Here is a 15810-nt window from a genome sequence, read left to right as displayed (position 1 = left end):
CCGGGTCGGGGAGGTGAGAGAGGCAGGGTCCATGGGCTCCCCAGGGAAGCAGATGCTTAGCTGGAGTCAAGAGTTGACTGAAGCCGCGGCCCGTGAAAGGTTGAGGGGGACAGCCTTAGACTGCGATGTGGGTCCTTGCAAGCCTGGGCCAATCCAGCAGAGACCCAGGTGGCCCCCGAAAGCCCAGTGTGGGGCAGATACCCGGCCCTGGTGCCCTGCTTGCCCAGCCCCAGGCCGAGGCTGCCCACTCTACAGCGTGACCTCAGTCTCTGGAGTTGCTCCAGCTGGTCAGTGTCTGCCAGCTGCACTCCGTGGAGCCGACCGGCCGGTTTGTGGGCTCCAGAGCCAGTGACTTAGTCCACATCCTGCTGCTCCAGCCCTCCCAGCTGTGGGCCTCGGTCTGGTCCAGCTTTCCCTCTCAGATCCCTGCCTCTCGGGCTGCTGCATGGCTGAGCCCTGAGCACAGGGCCTGGCACACAGTGGGCGTCCGGGACATGTGGGCAAAGTCTTGAATGCCCGGCCTGGCTTGGGAAACTCCAGACCTTCTGTTCCTGCTCTCCTCCCCTCGCTGGGCAGACGGAGCTCATCCTCCAGGGCGTGGAGGTCCAGACCCGCCCAGCCCCTAACGCCTGTCTCTCCTCTTCCTCCGCCGCAGTGAAGGTGCAAAGGAGCGAGCAGCCGCATCGCTGGGACCCCTGCGTGCCCTCCTGCCACAGCCCCCGGCCCGGCCACTGCAGGACGCCCACCTGGGCCGCCCCTGCCGGCCAGGACCAGAGCCGCTGTAAAGTGCCCTCCCCGCGGCCACTCTCCTCTGTCCCTGGGGAGGGGCTGGAGCCTGTTTTATAGGGAAGGGAACCGAGACTCCCAGAAGTGAGGGGCCCCTGTCTGGGTTTCACCAGGTCTGTGAAAAGCTTGTAAGCTTTGAGGCCCAGAGAGGGAGAGACGGGCCTGAGGTCACACAGCGAGCATGGGGGGGGGGGGGGCGGGGGAGGCACCCCTGTGTCTCCCTGGGGCGGGTGGAGGCTCTGCTGGGCTCATGGTCTGTGCTCTCATCTCCCCAGCCTTGTCCTCCTCTCCCTTCTCCTCGCCGACTGTGAACCACGCCTTTTCCTGCACCAACCCCAGCACCCTCCCTCGTGGATCCCAGCCCATGAGCCCCCGGGCCACAATGGGGCGGAGGCGGCCGCGGAGAAGGGAACACAAGAGTTCATGTAAGCCGTGGTCTCTTCTTTCCCCTCTGGGCTGCCGCTATGCCTGAAAGAGAGATTTGCCAAAGTGTGGGGTATTCGGGGCAGGGCCAGGGGTGGGGAGGTGGCATTACATAGCGTACGTGGTACACCAGGTTGCTGCGGATGGTTGGGCAGGTTGTGCACTGCACAAGGGCTCTCCTGAGGGGTGACAGTGACTTTGTACACTCTGCCTTGTATTTTTATTATGAAAAATTCCCAGGAGGTGCTCAGCTGTGTCTGACTCTTTGCCACCCAGTGGACTATACATATACAATCCATGGAATTCTCCAGGCCTGAATCCTGGAGTGGGTAGCCTTTCCCTTCTCCAGGGGATCTTCCCAACCCAGGGATTGAACCCAGGTCTCCCACATTGCAGGCGCATTGTAGGCAGATTCTTTACCAGCTGAGCCACAAGGGAAGCCTTTATTATGAAAAATTCCCAGCAGGTGGTGGCCAAGTGTCTTGAGGAAAGGCTGCCTTTTTCAGATTTGTGCGAAGGTCTCAGAGTAGCTCCCTTTCATTTTTCTCTCCTTCAACCCTCTGATCCATTCCAGGATGTGGTGTTACTTTGTCTTTACCACCTTTCTGACATTTGTTAACTTTCCCTAAGACAGGAACACAGCAGGCCTGAACCTAGCCATCCAGCATATAGTAATTTTTACTTTTATTAGATATATATTTCTACTCAAGTTTTGCTTATAGACATTTCTCTTTATTTGTAATCACTATATATAGTTCCTTTTGAAATGAGGGTATTTACGTGTTTTTTATTTAAAAATTATAAAAAGTTGTCTAGTTTTTATTTATTTGGCTGCGTTGGGCCTTAGCTTCAGCACGTGGGACCTTTTGCTGTGGCACACAGATCCTCTCTCTAGTTGTGGCGGGCGGGCTCAGCAGGTGTGGCACACAGACCCAGTTGCTCTGCAACATGTGGGGTCTTAGCTCCCTGACCAGGGATTGAACCCATGTCCCTTGCATCACAAGGCAGACTCTTAACCATTGGACCACCAGGGAAGTCCCTTAAGTATTTTTAAAAAATGAATAGTAATGAATGATAATGCAGGAGACATGTGGAAGTAGCAAACAGTCATGATTGCCCAGGATTTTTTCCTTTAATATTTATTTATGTGGCTGCCCCAGGTCTTAGTTGCACCATGTGGGATCTAGTTCCCTGACCAGGGATCAAACCCAGGCCCCTTGCATTGAGAGTGCTGAGTCTTAGCCATTGGACTGCCAGGGAAGTCCAGGGCCCTGAATTTTGAAATCTTGCCTGGGAAGAATCTTTCCTTTGTTGAAGTAGAGAGTGTTCCCAGCCTCCTTCCATGTGAACTGCAGAGGCCTCCAGGAAGAATGGAGGGTCAAACTGGGCCATTTAGGATTGAACCAGGTGAGGGAAGAGAGAAATATAAGTTAGTTTGGCACTGAAAGGCGCTAAACATGGTTATGAGCTTCCTGGCAGCCAAGGCGAAAAGAGAAACAATTCAGAGTCAGGTGATAGATAAAATACAACTTTACCAACCACCATTGTCACCCACTGAAGCAGCGGGTATGTAGGTGAGAAGATTCAGAAATATTTTTCACAGGCAGGAGCTTGTGGAGCCTGGAGACTTTTGGGACCCGCTTACCTTGATGATAATGATTAATTAGTTAAATAAAAAATTTTGAATACTTCCAATGTTCCAGATACCATTTTTATCATTGGTGATGTAATCATGAAAAAAAAGATGAATAGAAATATAATAACACAATATATCCAACAATAAAGTATGTTACACATATTATAATGTGTGATATATAATAATATAAGAAAATAATATATAAAGACACAATGGTATAACTAATAGAATGACATATAAGTTTTATTTAATAAATGATATCCAATATCCATATTAATAACATAAATGTATTTATATGTGGAAGATAAAATATGTTAAATAACATATTAAATAGTTAAACATGGAGTTACCATATGACACAGAAATTCCACTCTTAAGTAAATACCCAGGAGAAATGAAAACATATATCATATTCACCCCAAAACATATTTATGAATATTTATACAGTGTCATTCATAATATTCAAAAGGTGGGAATAACCCAGATGTCCATTGATGGATGAATTTTAAAAAATGCGGTATCATCATACAGTGGGATATTAGCCTCAAGGAGGACATTTTGATCTATGCTACATAAATGAAAACATGCTAAGTGAAAGAAACCACATACAAATGACCATTTATAGTATGATTCTGTTGATATGAAATGTCCAGAACATGCAAATATTAGACATAGAAAGTATGCTTAGGGCTGGGAGAGAGGGGAGGATTTGAGTGACTAATGGAAACAGGGCTTCTTTGAGGGATTGAAAATGTTCTAAAATTAATTAAGGGGATGGTTGTACAACTTGAATATACTAAATAATCAATATATTTACTAAAACCCATTGAATTGTACACTCTGTGGGTGAATACTGTGGAAGCTGAACTATATCTCAATAAAGCTGTTGCCAAAAATGGCATAATATATACTATCGCATCTAATAGTAATATAATGTGACATTTGATATATGATACAATAATAAAATAAATTGAAGGATAACATCACACAGGGCTTCCGTGGTAGCTCAGTGGTAAAGAATCCACCTGCTAAGACAGGAGACAGGGGTTTGGTCCCTGGGTCGGGAAGATCCCCTAGAGAAGGGCGTGGCAACCCATTCCAGTATTGTTGCCTGGGAAATCCCACGGACAGAGGAGCCTGGCGGGCTACAGCCCATGGAGTTGCAAGGAGTAGGACACGCCTTAGCGACTGAGCGCGGCATAACATCACTCAACATCACAGGACGTCACATCACGGACCCTCGGAGCCTGTTTTGTAACATGGCGTTCCAGGAGCTGCCTTCCTGGATCCTGGGCGCAGCTCTGCCGGGTGGAACCCATGACCCCAAGGTTCAGAATGGGCCGCGACTTGGCCCCGCCCCGGGTCGGGCCTCCCACTCACGGGCCCTCTCCGACTCCAGGTGGTCCCGCCGAGGGTGGGTGGGCTCTGGCAGGAAGTTCCCCCGGGACAGTGCCCTGAGCGCCGTGCCCGCCTGCCCCGCAGTGTCGCTGACCTCCAGCACGGTGGGGCCAGGCGGCCAGATTGTGCACTCGGAGACCACGGAGGTCGTACTCTGCGGAGACCCTCTCAGCGGCTTCGGCCTGCAGCTCCAGGGCGGCATCTTCGCCACCGAGACCCTGTCCTCCCCACCCCTGGTGCGTTTTATTGAGCCTGACAGCCCGGCGGAGAGGTGAGCCTACTGCCCCCTCCCCGTGGGCCTGCCACTCTCCGATTCGGGGGGTGGACAGCTGGGGACGTCCAGTCACATGTTTAGCCTGGCTGCACAGGTGCATCTCACCAACCATCACGGTCCACCCCGTTGCCGGCCCCGTTTTGTAGACGAGGGGTCTGAGGCTCAGAGAAGCTGATTCACCTGCCCAGGGCCACACAGCTTGGGAGTGACCCATGACACGAACCCCAGTGTGGTCTGAAGTCCGAGTCCTGTATATACATCTCCTGAGGCATGGCATCATCCCCACGGGACAGGGAAACTGAGGTCCAGCGAGGGCATCCCTTAGAGCCAGTGTCCCGGATAAACGGCCTGAGGAGCTGCAGCTGGCGGGGGGCGGGGCGGAACGCTTCAGCCTCGCCCCGCCCCGCCCCCGCCCCGCCCGGGATGTGGGCGGGGCCTGGCCCTGCTCCAGCTCTGCAAGACCCTGGTTTCCAAAGGGGCCGCGTCTCTCTCCGGTTCAGGTGTGGGCTGCTGCAGGTAGGGGACCGCGTCCTGGCCATCAACGGCATCGCCACCGAGGACGGGACGATGGAGGAGGCCAACCAGCTGTTGCGGGACGCGGCGCTGGCCCACAAGGTCGTGCTGGAGGTGGAGTTCGACGTGGCCGGTGAGTGGGTACCTGGGGCTTCCTCGTCTCCTTCGCGACCCCCTACTCCCTCCTTTCTCCACCCTGCTCCCCCCTCTCCCGCCCTGCTTCTTCCCGCGTTGGCAGCGTGTCCCCAGAACTCTGGGAGAAAGGCAGGGGGCGGGAGTGAAGGACTTGCACATGCCAGTGTGGATGAGGACTTTTTCAAGGGAACAGGAGCCGCGGGTGGGGGAGGTGAGGGTTTATGCAAAGATCCCCAAACAACTCGGTTAGAATTCTGGTTCCTGATTTGGACACCGTGTGGCTTCGGACAGGGCCGGTCCTCCTCCAGCCTCAGTTTTCCCCAGTGTAAAAGCAGTGTAAAGTGGATAGAATCCTCTATCACAAGGGGTGTTGTTGAGATCAGATGAAATGAAGCTCCTGGAAGCACCAGCTGAGGTCTGGCATGTGAGAGGCCCTGTAAGTCCTTGCTGGATCCGAATGGCTTGGGCCGGGCCAGGGGGCCCCAGTGGCAGCTGTAGGTCAGGGTACCAGTCCTGTCTCTGCTCTGACCCTGTGGGTGCTTGTCTGGGACAAGTCGGTGCAGCATGCCTCAGTTTATTCTGTGGGTAGAAGAAGCAGGATGGGGTTGTGTTTGGCATCCCTCTCCACTGGACCAGAATGAGTGTGGGCTGCGGACTCCCTGAGGCTATTCTCTTGAGTCTCCTGGGTTTGTGTCTATTTGCACCCAGAGTCGGTCATCCCGAGCAGCGGCACCTTCCATGTGAAGCTGCCCAAGAGGCGCGGCGTGGAGCTGGGCATCACCATCAGCTGTGAGTCCCTGTCCTGCATACCCTCCAGCCTGCCCGAAGAAAACGCCCAGCATGAGGCGATCAGGGGAAGGCCCTGGGTGGGAGGGGGGGCTGGCTGACCTGGCTTTTCTCTGTCTGCGGTGCGTGTCCTCAGGCAAGGCTTCTGGAAGCCTTGGTTTTCTGTTCTGCACAATGGGAGTCTCCTGGCCTATTTAGTCTCCAGGGTTGGTTAAGTGGTTTTCTGAGGCACCAGTCACGTGACCCAGGTTTGGTTTTCTGTTGCCTCTATTCCCAGGGCCCAGGACAGGCCTGGAACATAGTCAGTGCTTAATTCATGTTTGTCAAAGGGATGAAAGTGAGGGACTGCAGAATGGAAAGAAGAAGGTAGAATACACAAACAGAGGAACGCTCACAGACCCTCCCCCAGCCCTCATCTCACTCCGGAAAAGCTGAAGTCCTCTGACTTTGTGCATGTGTGCATGCGAAGTCGCTTCAGACGTGTCCAATTCTTTGAGACCCTTTGGCCTGTAGCCTGCCAGGTTCCTCTGTACTTGGGATTCTCCAGGCAAGAATGCTGGAGTGGATTGCTATGCCCATCTCCAGGGGATCTTCCCGACCCAGGGATCAAACCCACATCTCCTGTGGCTCCTGCATTGCAGGCGGATTCTTTACTGCTGAGCCACTGGGGGACCCCCCTCTGACTTCATCTCCTGCCATCTCCCCATCACACCCTGGAGGAGCAGCTGTCCAGAAGGGCTGGTGCTGCAGCTCCTTCCTGCCCCAGACCCCTCAGTCAGTGGTGGTGGAAATTGAAGCAGCCAATGGGGAGAAGGTGCTTCCAGCCCAGGGACCTCTGGGCAGGGCCACTAGGTGCAGTTGTGCAGGTTGTACATGACACAAGGCGCCCATTCAAGGTAGACTTAGATTTTTCTGACATTTTCTCAACAGACTAATTAGACGGGGCCCCTTTGTCTCATTTGCAAAGATGCTGTTTGGGCTAGAGGGACCGCCTTACACCTGGTCACTCATGGGAAAACCCATTAACCCAAATGGATTCTTTCTGCAGAAAAACTCAGCCACCCGTTGTCTTAGATCATGTTCCCTGGGAAATAGAGTCTCCCACAAGGAGTGATGTATAGGGGCCTTTTGAGGAGGGCTCTTAGGATCAACACCTGTGGGCGGGAGACTAGGACCGGGCAGTGGGAGGAGCTAGGCTGCGATGTAGTCCCAATAGAGGGCTCCCCCAATCTTCTTTGCTGGGGAGGCTGCGGGAGCTGAGGCTTCCCTGGTAGTTCAGACGTAAAGAATCTGCCTGCCAATACAGGAGATGTGGGTTCAATCCCGGTATCAGGAAGATCCCCAGGAGAAGGGAATGGCTACCCACTCCAGTACTCTTGCCTGGAGAATTCCATGGACAGAAGAGGCTGGTGGGCTACAGTCCATGGGGTCACAAAGAGTCGGGCATGACTGAGCGGCTAACACTTTCACTTTCTGCGGGAGTTGTCCTGCATAGAGGCTGGGAGCCGGGCCTTGGCACCGCTGCGTGGACTGGTCGATGGGTGTAGACACTGTCTTGGGTGAGGCTGCCCCCTCAGCCAAAGGCCATTCCCCAGCCGGATCCCGCTGTAGTGTTCGCAGCCAGCATTCCCCGCAGCGGGCAAGGAAGAACTCCGCTGTTAAGAGTCACTTGGTTCTGGAACCTGGCCCTGTGTGTGCCCGTTGCTGGGGACACAGACACCAGCCAGACCCAGCCCCTCAGGGAGCAGCATGTGCTGGAGAGTGAGCTGAGCGTGGGAGGTGGTGTCCTGCTTCGTCTAGGTGATCTAGGCTGTCCCCGTGAACTCTGTGGTCTCATCCCCACTTTACAGAAGGGAAACTGAGGCAGAGAGGGGCGCTGATTTGCTCACAGTCCCCCAGCCAGGGAGCCACGGGAAGCAGGGCATGGGGCTCCACGTCCACGCCCAACTCCTGGGCCCCTGAGGCCGAGGTGGCCAAGGACAGGCTCTTGGCTTCTTTCCCCCAGCGGCCAGCAGGAAGCGAGGGGAGCCCCTGGTCATCTCCGACATCAAGAAAGGCAGCGTGGCACACAGGTGGGGGAGCCCCTGGCAGGGCGGGGGAACTGACCCACGGGGGTGGCCTGGGCGCCTGGTGTGCCCAGCTCCTCATGTCCCCTCCCTGCTCCCGCAGGACCGGCACCCTCGAGCCGGGGGACAAGCTGCTGGCCATTGACAACATCCGCCTGGACAACTGTCCCATGGAGGACGCTGTGCAAATCCTGCGCCAGTGTGAGGACCTGGTGAAGCTAAAGATCCGAAAGGACGAGGACAACTCGGGTGAGGGCCCTGATCCCCACCCACCCACGCCAACCAGACAGAACCCAGCTGGCAATCTGGTGCTCCCTCCGGCCAAGGAGGGAGCGTGGTGGATGCCACCCAGGGGCTGCTGGTGGAGACCCCTTGAATGAAGATGCGGAGTGGCGGGGGGGAGGATGGCAGATGTGTCCCTGTCCCCAGGTCTGGGCTTCTCCAAAGGCCCTTGTGAGGTCTGCTAGAGTTTGAGTGAGACTTGGATCCAACAGGCCGTGCCCAAAGCTGCTGGGCGCAGATGACTGGGTGTGATGATGAATGGGTGGGGGTGGGGGATGTACCACTGCCTGGGTGGCTGTGAATAAGCTGAGGCTGCAAACTCAGGCACATCTGAGGCTGGACAGGTGACAGAGTGAGTGAATTGGGCTGAAGCTGAGAAAAATGATTCAGTCTGGGTAGACAGAAGGAAAGGGAGAGGACCATGGCCACTGGCAAGAATCTTGTTCAGAAGGGCTGCCACCAACTCCCACCCTGGGAAGGAGGATCACTTGTGGGCAGATTTCAGAGTTTTTAAGAAAAACGGGAAATCTGGTGTCGTCTTATAGTCAATATCATCATCACCATCATTACCCTTGTTGTTCTGCATGGCATGTGAAATCTTTATTATAAAAATGCTGGTTCAGTATTTCTGCTCTCTTTGAAATAGCTGTTTGGGTGGAATGAAACATTGTTGGAAGCAGAAGGTGGCTTCAAGTGGTGCCATCTGAAGTCCTCCCATGGGGGAAATGGCTGTGTTCATGGCTGAGGGAATAGGTGGATTAATGACTGATGGAATGTTTGAATTAATGGCTGAGGAAATAGATGTATTAATAGCATGAAACAATGGGTGTATTCATGGCAGAGTGAGTGGCTGCGTTAATGGCTGGGGGAATCGGTGTAATGAATGGAATTAAGGAATGGGTGAATTCATGGCTGAGAGAACGGGTGTATTAAAGGCATGAAGCACTGAGTGTAGTAATGGCTGGAGGAATAGTGAAATAACGCCTGAGAGGAGGGGTGAATTAATGGAGAGGAAATGGGCGAATTAATGACGTGAGGGAGTGGGTGACTTGGTGGCTGAGGGAATCTGTCCTAGAGCTGAGAGAATGGGTATGGGTGGATTGACAGCTGAGGGAATGTTTGGAAAATGGCTGAGGGGGAATGGGTGACGTAATGGCTTTGGCGGTGGCTCTATGCTGGCAGAAGGGAATGGGTGAGCTAATCACCAAGAGACCATGTTGTTCAGGCATGAGAAAATTGGTGTGTTGACGGCTGAGGGAATGGCGAATTAATGGCTGAAGGAATAGGTGAGTTAATGGTTCAGGGTTTGGGTAAATTAATGATTGATGGATTGGCTGAATAAGTGGTAGAGAATTAGTGGCTGAAATGATGGGTGAATTAGTGGCTGAAGGAATGGATAAACTACGGGTTCCGCGATCTGTGACTAAAGATTGAGATGACAGTGAACTAATGGTTGAGTGAATGGGTTTATCAGTGACATAGGGAATGAGGGTATTCAGGGCATGAGGACATGGGTGAACTAATAACTAGAGAGTCAGTGTGTTAGGCATTAGGGAATTGATATATTAGTGGCTGAGGAAATGTGTGAATTCATGGCTAAGGGATTGACTGAATTAATGGCTAGGGAATGGGTGAATTAATGGATGGAGGAATGTGTGTATTAATGGTTGGAGGAACTGGTGTATCAAAGGCTGTGGAAATGGCTCAGATAATCGCTGAGGAATTGGCTGAGTTAATGGCTGCAGGATTGGTTGAATTAATGACTAAGGGACTGGCTGTGTTAATGGCTGAGGGAATGGGTGAACTAATCGCTTAAGGAATCTGTATTAAGCATGAAAGAACTGGTGTATTAGGGATGATGAAAGAGGTGAAATAATGGCTAAGGGATTGACTTAATTAATGGCTGATGGAATGGGTGAATTAATGGCTGAGAGAATATGTGCATTAGTGGCTGATGCTATTATTAATGGCTGAGAGAATAAGGGATCTACTTGCTGAAGAAATAGTTTAATGGCCAAGAGAATGTGTAAAAATGTCTCATATTGGCTGAATTAATGGGTGAGAGATTTCATAGGAAACAGGTGAACGTGACTGATGGAATGAATGAACTAATGGCTAAGGTAAAAGGTGATTTAATGATGGCAGGACTGGGTGAATTGGGGGCTTATGGCTGAACCCAACAGCAGAAAGAATGGGTGATTGAACAACTTAAGGAAATGGGTTAGTGGCTGAGATAATGGGAAACTAATAGCTGAGAGAATGGATGAATTAATAGCCGATGGAAAGTTTGTATTAGGCCTGAGGGAATGTGTGAATTAATAGCATGAGGAAATGTGTATTAATGACTGAGGGATTGGTTGGCTGAAGGAATGCCTGAAATATGGCTGAGGGAATGGGTGAATTAATGGATATAGGAAAGTGCGTCTTAATGACGGAGGGAATTAGTGTATCAAAGATTAAGGGAGACTTCTTGCTTTCTGAGATGGCCTGCCCTCTCTGTGGAGTATTTCTCCCGAAGTTGCTCACACTTTTTGAGATGGACCACACTCTGTCTATGAAGTGTGTATCCAAATAAATCCACTTCTTACCTGTCAAAAAAAATAGGCTGAGGGAATGCCTGAATTTATGGCTGAGGAAATAGTTGAAATAATACCTGAAGGAATTGGTGAACTAATTGCATGAGGTTATGAGGAAAATAATGGTTGAGCAAGTGGGTGAAATAATTCCTGAGGGATTGGATGTATTAGGCCTGGCAGAATTGTATTACTGGCTGAGAGTATGGGTGAATTAATGGCTGAAAGAACGGATGAATGAATGGCTGAGGGTATAGGTGAATTAGTGGCTGAAGGAACGGGTGAATGAATGGCTGAGGGAAGTGGGGGCTTAATGGCTTCAGGAATGTGTGATTTAGAGTGTAGGAAATGGGTGAGGATATTTTTATATGGCATGAGGATATGGCTATATTAATGGCCATGGGAATAGATTAATGCCTGAGGGAATGGGTGAATTAGGGCTGAGAGAATGCCTGAATTAATGGCTGACGAAATGGATGAATTAACGCATGCGGGTGTGTGGTGTTATAGGTTGAAGGAATTGGTGTGTCAAAGACTGTGGGAATGACAGAGATAATGCTGAGGGACTGCTTGAGTTACTGGCTGAGGGAATGGTGGAAACAGCAGCTGAGGGAATGGAAGAACTAACGTGAGTTCAGTTCAGCGCAGTCGCTCAGTCGTGTCCGACTCTGCGACCCCACGGGCTGCAGCGCGCCAGGCCTCCCTGTCCATCACCAACTCCCGGAGCTTGCTCAAACCCATGTCCGTTGAGTCAGTGATGCCATCCAACCCTCTCACCCTCTGTCGTCCCCTTCTCCTCCTGCCTTCAGTCTTTCCCAGCATCAAGGTCTTTTCAAATAAGTCAGTTCTTCGCATCAGGTGGCCAAAATATTGGAGTTTCAGCTTCAGCATCAGTCCTTCCAATGAATATTCAAGATTGATTTTCTTAGGGTTGACTGGTTATCAATCAATATCCTGAGGTTATGGGTAAAATAATGATTGAGTGAGTGGGTGAATTAATTCCCAAAGGATTGAATGTTAGAACTGGGGGAACTGGTGTAGTAATGGGTGAGGGCCTTTGACTGTGTGGATCACAGTAAACTGTGGAAAATTCTGAAAAAGATGGGAATACCAGACCAACTGACCTGCCTCTTGAGAAACCTGTATGCAGGTCAGGAAGCAACAGTTAGAACTGGACATGGAACAACAGACTGGTTCTAAATAGGAAAAGGATTGTATATTGTCAGGGCTGTATATTGTCACCCTGCTTATTTAACTTATATGCAGAGTACATCATGAGAAATGCTGGGCTGGAGGAAGCACAGGCTGGAATCAAGATTGCCAGGAGAAATATCAATAACCTCAGATAGGCAGATGACACTACCCCCTTATGGCAGAAAGTGAAGAAGAACTAAAGAGCCTCTTAATGCAAGTGAAAGAGGAGAGTGAAAAAGTTGTCTTAAAGCTTAACATTAAGAAAACTAAGATCATGGCATTCGGTCCCATCACTTCATGGGAAATAGATGGGGAAACAGTGGAAACAATGGCTGACTTTATTTTTCTGGGCTCCAGAATCACTGCAGATGGTGATTGCAGCCATGAAATTAAAAGACGCTTACTCCTTGGAAGGAAAGTTATAACCAACCTAGACAGCATATTAAAAAGCAGAGACATTACTTTGTCAACAAAGGTCTGTCTAGTCAAGGCTGTGGTTTTTTCAGTGGTCATGTATGGATGTGAAAGTTGGACTATAAAGAAAGCTGAGCGCTGAAGAATTGATGCTTTTGAACTGTGGTGTTGGAGAAGACTCTAGATAGTCTCTTGGACTGCAAGGAGATCCAACCAGTCCATCCTAAAGGAAATCAGTCCTGGGTGTTCATTGGAAGGACTGATGTTGAAGCTGAATCTCCAGTACTGTGGCCACCTGATGCAAAGAGCTGACTCATTTGAAAAGACCCTGATGCTGGGAAAGATTGAGGGCAGGAGGAGAAGGGGATGACAGAGGATGAGATGGTTGGATGGCATCACCAACTCAATGGACATGGGTTTGGGCTAACTCTGGGAGTTGGTGATGGACAGGGAGGCCTGGTGTGCTGCGGTTCATGGGGTCACAAAGAGTCGGACACGACTGAGAGACTGAACTGAACTGATGCAGGTAAATTCATGGCTGAGGGTATTAGTGAATGACTGAGGCAATAAGTGAATTAGTGGCTCAGGTTTTAGCTGAGTTAATAACTGAGGAATGCCTGATTTAATAGCTGAGGGAATCGGGGTGGAGGCACTTGGCCCCATTAATGACTGAGGAGATGGTATATTGAAGGCTGAGGGAATGGTTGAATTAGGTACTGATAGAATAAGTGTATAGTGGCCGAAGAAATAGGTGCACTAATTTTTGTGGAAAAAGGTGAATTAATGGCTGAGCAACTGGGTAAACTTATCGTTAAGAGGACGAATGTATTAAAGCTGGGGGAATTGGTGTGTTAATGTTTGAAGGTATAGCGAACTAATGACTGCCTGGGTGAATTAATGGCTCAGGTATTGCCTGACTTAATAGCTAAGGAAAAGGGTGAATTACTGGAGGCAGGATGGGTGAATTAATGGATGTAGGAATGGTGTATTAATGACTGAGGGAATGGTGTATTAAAGGCTCAGGGAATGGGTGAACTAATGGGTGTGGAATGGATTAATTAATGGCTGAGGGAGAGGTTGAACTAATTCCTAAGGGAGTCAGTGAATTAATGGCTGAGGATATGGGTGAACTAATCTCTGAGCAAATGGTTATGTTAGGCATGAAAGAAGTGGTATACAATGACTGAGGCAACGGGTGATAGTGGCTGAGGGAATAGATGAACTCACAGCAGGTAACGTGTGAAACAGGGGCTTCCCTGGTGGCTCAGATGGTAAAGAATCTGCCTGCAGTGTGGGAGACCCAAGGTCCGATCCCTAGGTCGGGATGATCCCCTGGAGAAGGGCGTGGCAACTGACTCCAGTATTCTTGCCTGGAGAATCTCATGGACAGAGGGGCCTGGCGGGCTACAGTCCACGGGGTCGCAAAGAGTTGACATGACTGAGCAAGTAACATGCACAGTGTGTGAAACAATAGCTGAGGGATTGGCTGAATGAAGGGCTCTGGGAATGGGTGATTTAATGTCTCAGTGAATAGGTGAATTAATATTTGAGGATAGGGGGAAGTAATGGCTCAGAGAATGAGTGAAATAATTCCTAAGGGAATCAGTGAATTAATGGCTGAGGGAATGGATGAATGAATAGCTGTGTTAGGGAATAGGTGTGTTAGTAGCTGAAAGAATGGGTGAACTAATGTATAAGATGTATGTGTAATGTATAAGAAAAGGCTGATTTAATGGTGGAGAGAATCGATGAATTAGTAGCAGAGGAAATTGAAATTTGTCAGTTAAAGCCGAGAGAATGGGTGAACTAAATGCAGAATTTATGGGTGTATTAGTGGATGAGAGAATGGGTATATTAATGGATGAAACAATGGCTGAAGTAAAAGGCTGAGGGAAAGGGTGAATTAAAGGCTGAGTGAATGGTTATAGTAGAATCTAAAGGAATGGGTGAGCTAATGCCTTAGGAAATGAAGAATGGGGCTGACCGAATGGGTAAACTAATGCCTGAGGGAATGGATCAATTAGTGGCTGAGGGTATAGGTGATTTAATGGTTGAGGGAATGGATGGAACCGTGGCATGAGGTTATGGGTATATTAATGGAATGAAGAAATGGATGAATTCCTGGTGAATTAATGGTAAATGGTATGGGTGAATGAATGACTGAGGGAATGGGTGAATCAGTAGCTAGAAAATGGATTAATTAATGGCTGAAGAAATTGGTGAATTAATGGCTGAGGGAATTTGTGTATTGGGGCTGAGAGAATGGGTGTATCAATGGCTGAGGGAATAGGTATAATAATGCTGTGAGGGGCTTGAATTAATGGCTGAGGGAATGGCTGAATTCATGGTTTAGAGAATGGCTGAATTAATGGCACAAGGAATGACTGGGGGAATAGGTGTATTAAGGGAATAAGGGGATGAGTGTATTAGTGACTGAGGGAATGTGTGTATTAATGGCAGAGGAATTGGGTTTACCAGTGGTTTAGGGAATGGGTAACTTTTTTTGACTGAGGGAGTGGGTGTATGAATGGAAGCGTGTGATGAGTGTGGTGCATTAACGCTCTGCGGGGTTCTGGGCGTGCCCATTCCTATGCTCCGGCCCCTGATACGTGCCCCCAACCTCTGATGCATACCCACCCTCCTCAGATGAACAGGAGACCACAGGTGCCATCAGCTACACGGTGGAGCTGAAACGCTACGGGGGCCCCCTGGGCATCACCATCTCGGGCACAGAGGAGCCTTTCGACCCCATCGTCATCTCGGGCCTCACCAAGCGTGGCCTGGCTGAGAGGTGAGCCAGGGCTCTGTGGGCACGGGTGAGCCCGGGACCCCCTGGGGCAGCAGCCGAGCTCTCGGGTCAGTCAAACTGGCTCTCAGCTTTGTCCCAATATCGATGGTCTGGGGCCTGTCCTGTGGCTCTCTGAGCCTCAGTTCCTCAGGTGGGGGCCAGCCCCGGGCAGCCATCCCCATTTCAGGTAAGTGCTGGATAAATCCCTCCCAGGCGGCTCAGTGGGTCAAGAATCTGCCTGCAATCCAGAAGACGGGTTCGGTTCCAGAAGACCCATGTTTGATCTGTGGGTTGGGAAGATCCCCTGGAAAAGGGCATGGCAACCCACTCCAGTATTCTCGCCTGGAGAATCCCATGGACAGAGGAGCCTGGCAGGCTACAGTCCGTGGGGTCGCAAAGAGTCGGACACGGCCGAAGCGACTGAGCACGCACGCACACTGGATAAACATGTGCTTACCGTCTGCTCCCCCAAACCTGGAGATCTCCCTGTTTTTGGAAAGTCAGCATGTGGGCCTTTATGGAGCCCCTGTTTCTTGTGCCTT

General features: G+C 50.4%; 1 protein-coding gene across 8 annotated transcripts in view; it reads left to right on the top strand.

Moving 5' to 3' along the window:
- Positions 1–15810, top strand: part of GRIP2 (glutamate receptor interacting protein 2) — a 60110-nt gene that overhangs the window by 31976 nt on the left and 12324 nt on the right. For 6 of the 8 annotated variants that reach the window (XM_043443053.1, XM_043443051.1, XM_043443054.1 and 3 more), the window contains exons 10-17: positions 656–781; positions 1062–1211; positions 4328–4514; positions 5018–5163; positions 5874–5954; positions 7957–8023; positions 8121–8266; positions 15127–15271. In XM_043443053.1, the coding sequence (XP_043298988.1) occupies positions 656–781; positions 1062–1211; positions 4328–4514; positions 5018–5163; positions 5874–5954; positions 7957–8023; positions 8121–8266; positions 15127–15271 (1048 nt within the window). The remainder of the gene's footprint in view (positions 1–655; positions 782–1061; positions 1212–4327; positions 4515–5017; positions 5164–5873; positions 5955–7956; positions 8024–8120; positions 8267–15126; positions 15272–15810) is intronic. The other 2 variants (XM_043443056.1, XM_043443055.1) reach the window with 1 other exon arrangement.

The sequence above is a fragment of the Cervus canadensis genome, chromosome 22 (assembly GCF_019320065.1).
Source record: "Cervus canadensis isolate Bull #8, Minnesota chromosome 22, ASM1932006v1, whole genome shotgun sequence".
Classification (NCBI taxonomy): Eukaryota; Metazoa; Chordata; class Mammalia; order Artiodactyla; family Cervidae; genus Cervus; species Cervus canadensis.
The sequence above is the reverse complement of the archived record's forward strand: the minus strand, read 5'-3'. Positions and strand labels throughout refer to the sequence as shown.